At 36.4% G+C, this 10,315-nt stretch overlaps 1 protein-coding gene and 1 long non-coding RNA gene across 2 annotated transcripts in view; both read right to left on the bottom strand.

Annotated features, from left to right (window-relative positions):
- Positions 1-252: 252 nt before the first annotated feature.
- On the bottom strand, positions 253-1,063 carry LOC107714165 (class A basic helix-loop-helix protein 9-like). The gene is given in 2 exon segments (XM_016519916.1): positions 253-313; positions 315-1,063. Coding segments are annotated over 2 exon segments (810 nt in total).
- A 2,623-nt stretch (positions 1,064-3,686) lies between these two features.
- LOC107714170 (uncharacterized) overlaps positions 3,687-10,315 on the bottom strand; it is a 9,905-nt gene continuing 3,276 nt past the window's right edge. Inside the window, exons 2-4 of the long non-coding RNA XR_001636963.1 lie at positions 6,978-7,108; positions 4,523-4,612; positions 3,687-4,418 (exon numbers count right to left, since the gene is read on the bottom strand). This is a non-coding gene — a long non-coding RNA (uncharacterized LOC107714170). The remainder of the gene's footprint in view (positions 4,419-4,522; positions 4,613-6,977; positions 7,109-10,315) is intronic.

Raw genomic sequence — 10,315 nt, 5'->3', positions numbered from 1 at the left:
TTTTTGAGTCTGGTTTATAATAAGCTGCTTTATTTGGGGATTTGTGCATATGAAAAAAATGGTATGAATTATTAAGTACTAAAAAAATCTAGAATGTACAATAAACAAACACAGAACATTTTTTCAAAGGCATTTGCTGTAATATACAGTATATTTTTTAACGTGAGAAATGGATCCAAACATAATCTTCACATTATTATATTTACAAATTGCTAATGCTTTTCAACATAATTCTAGCATGAGAAAATTTAGTCAGTGTATACTCAGGGATTTCTGGTATCCATGATATTGAAGGTAACCCAGCTGCCAAGCCGTTAGCAGAGTCTGCATAAGTGTCCATATGATTCTGATGGCAGGTGACCCTCATCCCATGTTGATATCCAGCTCCTCCACTGTAGTAATCACTGCTTCGGTCCTCCCAGTGGTGACTGTAGCGTCCATGGCTCACGTGTACCTGACTGTTGGTTGCACAGTGGCTGTAGTGAGGAGATGGTACAGAGTTTGATATGTCCTGGTACAAAATTCCAGGTATCTCTGGAGAAACTGCTACAGGCTCTGGCTGATGGGGAATGTAGTTCTCCATCGGTTCCTGGAAAGTTACTGTCTTCTTGGGCAGAGAAGTGTTGTCTTCTGGCTGTCGGTAACACTCCATATGGGCACACGGAGGTGCGTGTGCTTCAGTGTCTGATTGTGTCCACAGACATAAAGACAGTGTTGAAATGTGGTGGATAGCACGGCGAAGAGTGGCGATCTTGGATAGACGCTTTCCGCTAAGGTCATGTTTGAGGACAGTGCGCAAGGCGTTGAAGGCCTGGTTGTAGTCCAGGATGCGCTTCCTCTCTCGGATATTGGCGGCGACTCTCCGTGCTTTGGACCGCTTAGGCCGAGTACGCCTCTTAGCCGCTTTGAAGCCCTCCGTGTCACTGGGGCTGGATGACACCGAGCACTCTGAACGAATCTTTGCAGGGCTTTCGCTGCTACAGTCGTCATCCTCACCCAAAGGACAATCCTCCAACTCATCCTCTGAAACTTCAGATTCTGTACTGGTGCTGCCCAGACTCATCGTTGTCGACTTTTGTCCTCTGCGAAATGCAAATCTTAGCTTTGGTTTGAGAGATGAGAGTTCTTGTGGCCTGTGTGAACTATAAACAGTTAGCTTTGCAAAGCATCCACATGTTGAAATCCTCTCCTCACCTTCTAGATCAGATCTGTCAGTCTCGGAGAGGGCGAGAGGGGTTTTTAAAGGCAATCTGTGGATGTGTCACGTGAGCCAGCTGCCTATAAACAAAGGTGTATTCTGTGTTTACAAGTGCCCTCCAGGCAAGCGTAGACATCAGTCAACAGGCTTTGACACACCTCCTCAACACTCAGGATCTGATCTTTCCAACTAAACCATGCCGAAAATGAGGAATGTCATTTCCAAAGCTGACAGATGCACGTAACTCCAAGGTGTGTATGTTTGGTTTTGACAGTTATGTACTGATATTGCAGACGATTCCTCCTCATAAATATTATGGAATCAGGGTTCATTCATATTTGTATTCAGCAAAAACAGCTCTTGGAGGGAAACACTCTTAAAAATAAAGGTTCTTTATTGACTTCCATGATTCCATGAACATTTAACAAAAAAACAGTTGTTGTTTTTTTACAAGAACTTTATACTGAAAGATTATTTAGGGAACCCAAAATGGATCTTCTATGGTAAGGGTCTCCAACCCTGCTTCTGGAGAACTGTTCTGCAGATTTTAGCTCCAACACACTTGCCTGGAAGTTCTAGAGAGTCTAAAGACCTTGATCCAATAATGTAAATGAAAAAATGACATGAGGGTAAGCAAATAAAGACACAATTTGTATTTTTGGGTGAAGTATTCTTTTAAGAAAAAGGGGTTCTAAAAGAATTCTTCAATTTACAACCAGTTACAATTTAAAAGTTAAAATTTGTAGACATATTTAGAAGCTTTTAAAATGTACCTATAGAGAGTGTGTGTTGGCGGTCTGTGTCGTTGGATGGTTGAGCTCAAGGAAACCGGTCAGAAGCTGCTTTGAAAGAATATTTTGACAGTTACAGATTTTGAAAAAAAAAAAAAAAGGGCGGGAATAAAGAACCCTAATCCCCAGCATAAAGAACCATTTCAGCATAAAAGGGTATTTTATGGTTCTAAATAGAACTATGATTACAATTATAGATCCTCTGCACCATCTTTTTAAAGAGCATAGCTATGAAAGTGTACCTGCAGTGTACAATTCATAATTATGAACATTGGTCCCTCGTAATGCATTCCTAGTTTTCCTCCACCTTGATCCAGATGGATTGTCTAAGCTGTGTTCTGGGTTTTGAGAGAAAAATGGGAACATTCATGACAAATTACATCTTTATCAGATAAGCCTCTTTTACCAATTTGCCTTTACACCTTTTCTCTGCCAGAGGGATGGAAAAAACACTTATCATATGTCACATAAACTCCATATCTCTGCATGGTCACAATTAGCTGTTGTGTATTAAGCGATTACTGGCCTTCCTGGGCTGCAGCGAGGGACAGTGTAATTTGGTTGTCTGCAAAGTCATAAATCAAATGTGCGCTTCCTACGGGGCAAGAACAGACAGTAGCCACCTCACTTCAAAGCTGGGGAAAAGGAACACAGATATTTTACAATTATTACCTGTGATGGCTGTGTGTTAAGGGCTTTGGTTGCTTTTTTATTCTCACTCGCAAACAGCTTGTGTATCCTCTACTTGAACTCCGATGTGTTTTTGTAATCCAAAAATGCATTTTGTTCTGAAAGTGTACAATAGTGTGAAATTTTAACTAGCTGACCTCCTTCTATTATTCAGTATTTGGTGTGAATAAGAAATGGAAGTTTCTAACCACCATGTTGGAATGTGGTCTCAAACCTGACATTATTTATTGCAAGAGAAAAATCTTCAGCTCAGTGCTTTTAAACTTTGCCTCTATTACTGTAAGGGTCAAGATACACTAACGTTTTGCTTCAGGACAAAGAGTTTACGTCAGACCCAACAAAATTTTTTACTATGAAAAAATGTCTGACAAAACACTGGAATTTTTTTTTGTATGAATAAAATTCATGTAGTGTAAATAAAATCATTAAAATTGTGTGAATTTGATGTCAAAAATAAAAGATGGGAAGCATTTTCTCTTATCTTTTAAAATTTTACAAGTCAAGATTATATAGTTATTATAGCCAAAATTATATAGTTATTATAGCCAAAATTATATATATATATATATATATATATATAAAAAGAAATATTAAGGCATATGCTTAAAACAGGACTTTGGCAATGTTTTGGTCTTGGAAACATTCAGCTAATAAATGTATGCATTGTATGACAGCATTTTCCAACATATTGTACTGTTTGGGCTAACATTAAATGAAAAATATAAATATATATATTTTTAACACATGTAAAATGAATAAAATGAAAAACAATTTATTGTGCTGGGGCCAGTAAAATGTTGGCAGGGCAAGAACAAAAATCTAAACTTTTCGTTTCTTTTGCTTCTTCTGTCGAACATGAAAGAAGATTTTGAAGAATGCTGGTAACCAAACAATTAGGGTTACAAAGTTACAATGGAAGTCAGTGGGAACAGAAACTGTTTGGCTATCAACATTTTTCAAAATAGCTCCATTTATGTTCTGCAGAAGAAAAAAGTCATACAGGTTTGATAAGAGGGTGAGTAAATGATGACAGAATTTTCATTTTTGGCTGAACAATCCCTTTAACTAAAGTCATAACCAACTGAGGAAGCCACTATGGCAAAAGTGTTCCATCTTCTCTTGGGCTGTACCTATTTTACAATTTTCAAGCCTCCAGTCAAACCAGTGGCTCAAGAGTGCTTTCTAACAGCTAAGATCATATCAGCAGTGGGTGGCGGTGCAATAACCTTTAAACAAGAAAAGAGATGCCATTTCAGACATTGCTTCCTTCCTGTCCAACTTTTACTGCCCAATCATGACTTCAGCCATGTTTTAGGTGTCCGGCTGATATTTTGCACACAATGCAAGATTGGCTCATGTTAGACCAAAACTACAGTGACTAAGCCATCTTTCAACACAGACTTTAACATAACACAATCAGCCGGATCAAGTCTATTCAGACATTTACAGTGAGAGATATATAACAGAAAATGTAATTTATTTGCACCTTCATCTGCAGTTTTACATTGTGATGGAAAAAAAAAGACAAAAAGCATATACATATTTCCTAGTAGCTGAGAATGGTTAGTCAAGCCATTTAGCTACTGTATAACATGTTTTGACCGATAGACGTGTTGACTTGATGTCCCTCATGGGCGTGGGGTGTTTTCCAGATCTCCAGTGAAAGGCAAATCCATTTTTGTTAGCGGAAAATATAGTTGCTTAAGTGGGAATTACAACATCCTCTTCCTTTTCTTGTTCTGCAATTATAATCCAAAATGCAGGTTTGTTTAAACACAGGGCTCTGGATTGTGTCATACTGTGTTTGCTCTATAATTTGAAATTAGTTGTAAAATGCCACAACCTTTGCATGCTAATTACAGGCTCCTTTGGGACTTTACACTCAAACGGAATAAAATCAATCAGACTTTGGATGTCGGACAGCTTTGTTGACCTGATAAACATAATAAACATAATGATCCCCAAATGCAACAGAAAGCACCAAGGTAAGCAAAGACAAAAACAGACGTACCGCAGCCAGACAGAGGAGAGTGTGGGAATGTCAATGTAATTGTTTTTGGCGCTTTTTCTCAATGACCATGAGAGGAAAAATTAGAGGTCATAAGCACAGAAAGGAGAGACTGATGTACTTGGTAATTGAGGGGTTTGTTTGCAAGGTTTGGGAACTGAAATACTTAAAATAACAGGATTTTATTATTTTGCAGGTATCAAAAACAATACAACAAAAACACCATTTAGCTATATCTAAAATGCTTATTGAATCTACAAAATGTAATTCCCTCAGTGTCACCCAATTTTTCACCAAATATCTAACCTGCCAGCCAAAGAGTGGTTTATAATAGTAACAGCTTTGAACTGTTGATGGCCATGTCAAAGGTTAAAGAGCACCCTGGAGCTGGACACTTAACCTGAACTGCCCTTCAAACCAATAAGAATTGATTCCCAGCTCATCAGATCCATTATTAGTATTATTAGAACAAAACTGAGATTTTGAATTAAGGAAGCAAACAGGATGCAGAATTGAATTTGAATGTATAAGGAAGTACAGTACTAACTGTATATGAAAAGCTAAGTTTGAAAATGTGAGTGTTTGGAAGTGTAAAAAAAGTTTGAAAAAAATCGCATTTAAAAGTTTGCAGAACTTATGGACAGATGAAATGCAAGACAGACAGATACACTAAACGAATTTAAAAGCAAGACAATTGTTCAGTTTTGGATTTTTCACAGCCCTGTATTGAAGCAGTATTCGCTCTAGTTCACAAGATAAATATGCGTTTCATTTTCTCTACCTCCTTGCATTTATATTAAGTCAGTTGTTCCACTCCATGAGTGTGATTCTCTGCACTCCACTACCAGCAATGTGTGATTAATTTGAAATGGAAACATTTGCACACTTGAATCACCTACTGCCTCAGTCTAAGTGATGTAGTCCAACACATAAACAATGATGATTTACAAGAAGGGTTGGCAGATTAATTGTCTTGTACAGAGAACTTCAAGCATGCTCTTAAAACCCATCCCAGACTAGTCCTTTTTTGACAAATGGGAAGACACTAGCAATTATCAATCGCCATGTATAAATCAAGGTCCTTTTAGATAGCCGTGTGCTCGCTGGGAGAACCAGAGATAGCCCAGCCATAACTGTGAATTGTCTAAAGATTTGTAAATCTTGAGTCTGAGATTAGATAATGAGAAGCTGCTTTCTGGCAGTTATTAGAAGACAGTGGCACAATTATTTAGATACATGCTTTTAAAGGGGTGGTGAGGCTTGAGAAGTATGCAGGGAAATTAGAGGTCCACATGGAAAACATGAATTCGTTATTCTTTAGAACCTTTTTTGGCTCTATGTTACTGTAGGCAACCAGCCACTAATGCTTTAATGAAAGTGCTGGCATTTGTGCTATTCTGTTTTTAAATTTGTTCAAGCAGTGTTAATATTGCGCGTCTTTCACAACTTATAAAGAATACTAGACAAAAACATTTTGTTAACTGAAATAAAAATTAAAACTATAACTGGGAAAAACTGAAACCAAGCTCAAATTAACTCCAAAACTAACTAAAAAAAAAGTTTTCATTTTTGATAAGACAGTATACTATAAAACTGGAAATTAACATGCCACTCAACAAACCATCAATATCGTAAACCATGATATACGTCATATTAATCATAGCAGTTAATCAACTAGTAATTCTGACTATTATATCCAATTCTATGCAAATACAATTGACTCGACTCTATAATAACATTAGACTGTGCTGAGAAATTTAATGGCATTAAAAAAAACTTAATTTATACTGGTTAGTGCATTAAATTTGGAAGTTCTAAAATAATAGTTAAATATAACTAATAAATAAATAAACAAAAATAAATAAACTGAAATCTGGAAAAAAAAAATCTGAATTAAAAATTCTAAACTATAGTAACTCCGCTCTCAACTAATTGCAATTCTTTCTGCAGGATCAAGGCTGGAAAAATGCATTTACAACATCATGTCAAGCATGCTCATATACATTCTTGAATCTTTAACGGTACAAGAAATACAAAATAACATCACAATCCTTCCTTTGGCTAAGTGCATCCATTTCAATACAACAAAAGGCTTAGCAAGGCTTCCAGCCTTTCTTAGTCTGTTTTGATTAGCTATACTGCATTTACAGTATAGGGGGTTCCCAAACGATATGCTGTGATTGCTGCGGGTGCATGTAACGGTGCAATGGAAATGTCTGGAACCTCCTTGTCCCTTGTAAAAAGAGTACAACAGTACATTGTTGACACATGCCTCCTGATCTGCACTCACCCTTGTTAGCTTGTTAGAGGTTTGATGAGGTTATGTTAAAGATGGGTGTTGTGTCTTGTCAGAGGAGGATGGGCTTGGGCTGATCTTTCTCTTCGTCCCCTGACTCACAGCACTGGCTGCTTCTGTTCCATCTACAGATGTAAAAGAAGGCGGCGGCCCAGAAATGAATCACTCCCAGACAGAGTTTGACTCTGAGCTATACAAGCTATACATACAAGCAATACATATTTCATTCTTCTATGAAGACAGATCTTTGTGGATTTTTTACAAAGTCATTATGTAATGTACAAGCATTACAAATGACATTACAACTACATTTATACATGTAGAAAATACTTTTATCCAAAAAGTGACTTTCAAAAGAAGAACAAAAGCATTTTGTCAAAAAGTCAACAATATTTGTAATATACAATGTCAGGTTTAGACAAATACACTGAAAAAAATTTTCAAAGTTGTAAATAAAACAAAGTTTGTCGGTATGTTTCACAAGAAAATGCATTTTAGTCTTTCTACTGAAGACTACATTTCCTGTTAAATTTAAAGGAAGAATATTATTGTGATGTTTTTATCAGCTGTTTGGACTCTCATTCTATTGGCACCCATTCACTCCAGAGGATCTATAAACAAGTGATGTAATGCTAAATGTCTCCAAATCTGTTTAGATGAAGAAACAAACTTATCTGCATATTAAATTGCCTAAGGGTGAGTACATTTTCAGCATATTTAAATTTTTTGATGAATTATTCCTTTAAGGTGTTACTTGAAGTTTATTTGTAATTATTTCTGGACTTTACTAGCAATTTCTGAGTGAAAATTGTTTCAAAATACATCATACACCAATCGAAGAAGCAAGCTAGAGAAGAAAAGAACTGCAGAGAAGAAAAGAAGTCTTGTGTGTGTGCACGTGTGTAAGTGTATTGGTTTTATACTCTATGTATCACTGGTAATGCTTGCGAGCCTTATTTTTAAAAGTTTACTGCTGTAACATAATCTGATTTTGCACATCAAAATGCATGTGCGTGAAGACAACACTACTTGGATTAAGATGAAAGTTGTCGCACTAAGTACTGCTATATTTGTGATGAGCTCGTCTCCATGGTGACAGCCAGCGGGCGCAAGAGTCAAACAGCCTGCACCTCATTTTTTCCATGTCTGACATCAAGTAAACAACCCTAATGATTTCCCTTTCAGGTTTACCAAAGCTAGCACACCTTCACAACAACGCCACAGGCATTACAATTAGATAAACAAGTTTGAATTGATCCATACAATTTCAAATTCTTAATATTCACATTTGTTTTTGAAACGGTACTGTATCAGAACATTCCAGAAGAGTGAAATATGAGCGGTTAATGATACTAACTGGCGTTCAGATGAAAGCGTGTTGACAAGACGCAAGGGATATGAAATCACTCCTGGCCTTTCAGTGGTAAGATGGCATGCTCAAGGCTAGTCGCCCCAATACCTGTATAGCAGCATTATAGAGACAGAGGACTAGCATTATTTGAGCGGCTCTCTGCAATTAAAAGAACCAGCTTTTCACTCAAGGATTGCTAAATTGCTAGATTACTAGTGCCGAGTTATGTGATTTATGCTCTGGCTGGAGTCTGTGTTTGACAGAACTTAAGATGCGATGACATGGCCTGTAGGTAATACTTGTGATGTCCTAGGAATGCAAGTTGTAACCTTTCTTCATAGTTCAAACTGCAGTGAAGATATATGCATTAAAACAATTGCACCTAAAACATTACATGTCTAAGCGAATTCAAATTTCTTCATCTGTCCCATTTAAGTATCAGTTTATGCTGAGAATGATAGTTTTACTGCACATATTTATTTTCTTTTAAATAAAACACATAACCTATTATTTTCAGCTGTGATAGTCCAAGAGATTCATAGAAAAACACATTCTGACTTCAACCATAAAAGGTGTTTTGAATACACTATTAAAACTGTGTTTAAAGTCACATTGGTGTCTGACAAACACTGTAATCATGCATCAACTGTTTGTGCTATAATTGGAGTTGTTTTGCTCAAAGGTGCACCAATGCCGATTACGCAAGCAGTACAGGAAGGCTAGAGAGAATTCTTAACATATAAAAAAGAAGGGAAAATACAGTGATTTACAGAGATTTCGAAAGGGCTGCCTGAACTAAACTAATTTGTAACTGCTATTTTGGTTTCACCTAAATGTGGAACTAACTTAGTAACTTTTGCTTTCAACAAGTCCTAACACTCAGGACAGGAGTTCAAGAGTTCACACGGGAGTTCACAGAGGTTGTTGTCCATGTCATTCCATCCTGAGAAATCTGACCACTTCAAAGGATTCGGACATGCTAAAAATTGTTGAAAAATTTCCCCTGCTTTATTATAATGAATGGAATGCCAGACTCTGTATGCCACTGGACAATAAAAATAATCCTATTATATAAAAAAAAAAAAAAATGTTGTTTTTATGATTCTAAGTTAAATAAACAATTACAACTTAATTAAAAATGTGATCTAACAATGCATAAAATACGATGCTATATTTAGTATGACTATAATAAAGATCCCAATTGTCATAACAGTGTTTGTCTGCCCCCCTCTGGTTAATTTAAGAGAATGCATGGAATTTAAAGCATCTAAAAATAGCAAATCACATCTAGCAAATAGGTTTTTGGGGGGGAAAACATAAAGCTAATTTAGTAAAAATTATATTGTGAGACTATTTGAACTCAAGGGGTTACTTTGATGGTACACTACTGTTCAAAATTTTAGGATCAGTATGATTTTTAAATGTTTTTAAAGAAGTCTTCTATGCTCACTAAGGCTGCATTTACTTGTTGAAAAATGCAATAAAACAGTAACATTACAGAAATTAAGTAACTTGTCAATTTTATATTTCAGCTTTTCTTATTATCACAGTTGTGCTTCTTAATATTGTTGTGATTATTTTTTTTCAGGATTCTCTGATGAATAGAAAATTCAAAAGAACAGCATTTATTTTAAAGGGGTCATATGATGTTGCTAAAAAGAACATTATTTTGTGTATTTGGTGTACTGAAATGTGTTTATGCGGTTTAAGGTTCAAAAAACACATTATTTTCCACATACTGTACATTATTGTTTCTCCTCTATGCCCCGCCTTTCTGAAACGCATCGATTTTTATAAGGCTCATCGTTCTAAAAAAGCGAGGTGTGCTCTGATTGGCCAGCAATCCAGTGCGTTGTGATTGGCCGAACACCTCAAGCTTGTGATGGAAATGTTACGCCCCTCACCATACTAGGGCTGGGTATCGTTAAAAATTTTTCGATATCGATACCGATACCTTGACTTCGATACCGGTTCCTGAATG

Source organism: Sinocyclocheilus rhinocerous, unplaced genomic scaffold, assembly GCF_001515625.1.
Source record: "Sinocyclocheilus rhinocerous isolate Xijiao unplaced genomic scaffold, SAMN03320098_v1.1 scaffold1561, whole genome shotgun sequence".
Taxonomy (NCBI): domain Eukaryota; kingdom Metazoa; phylum Chordata; class Actinopteri; order Cypriniformes; family Cyprinidae; genus Sinocyclocheilus; species Sinocyclocheilus rhinocerous.
Note: the sequence above shows the minus strand (reverse complement) of the source record. Positions and strands in the feature narration are given on the sequence as shown.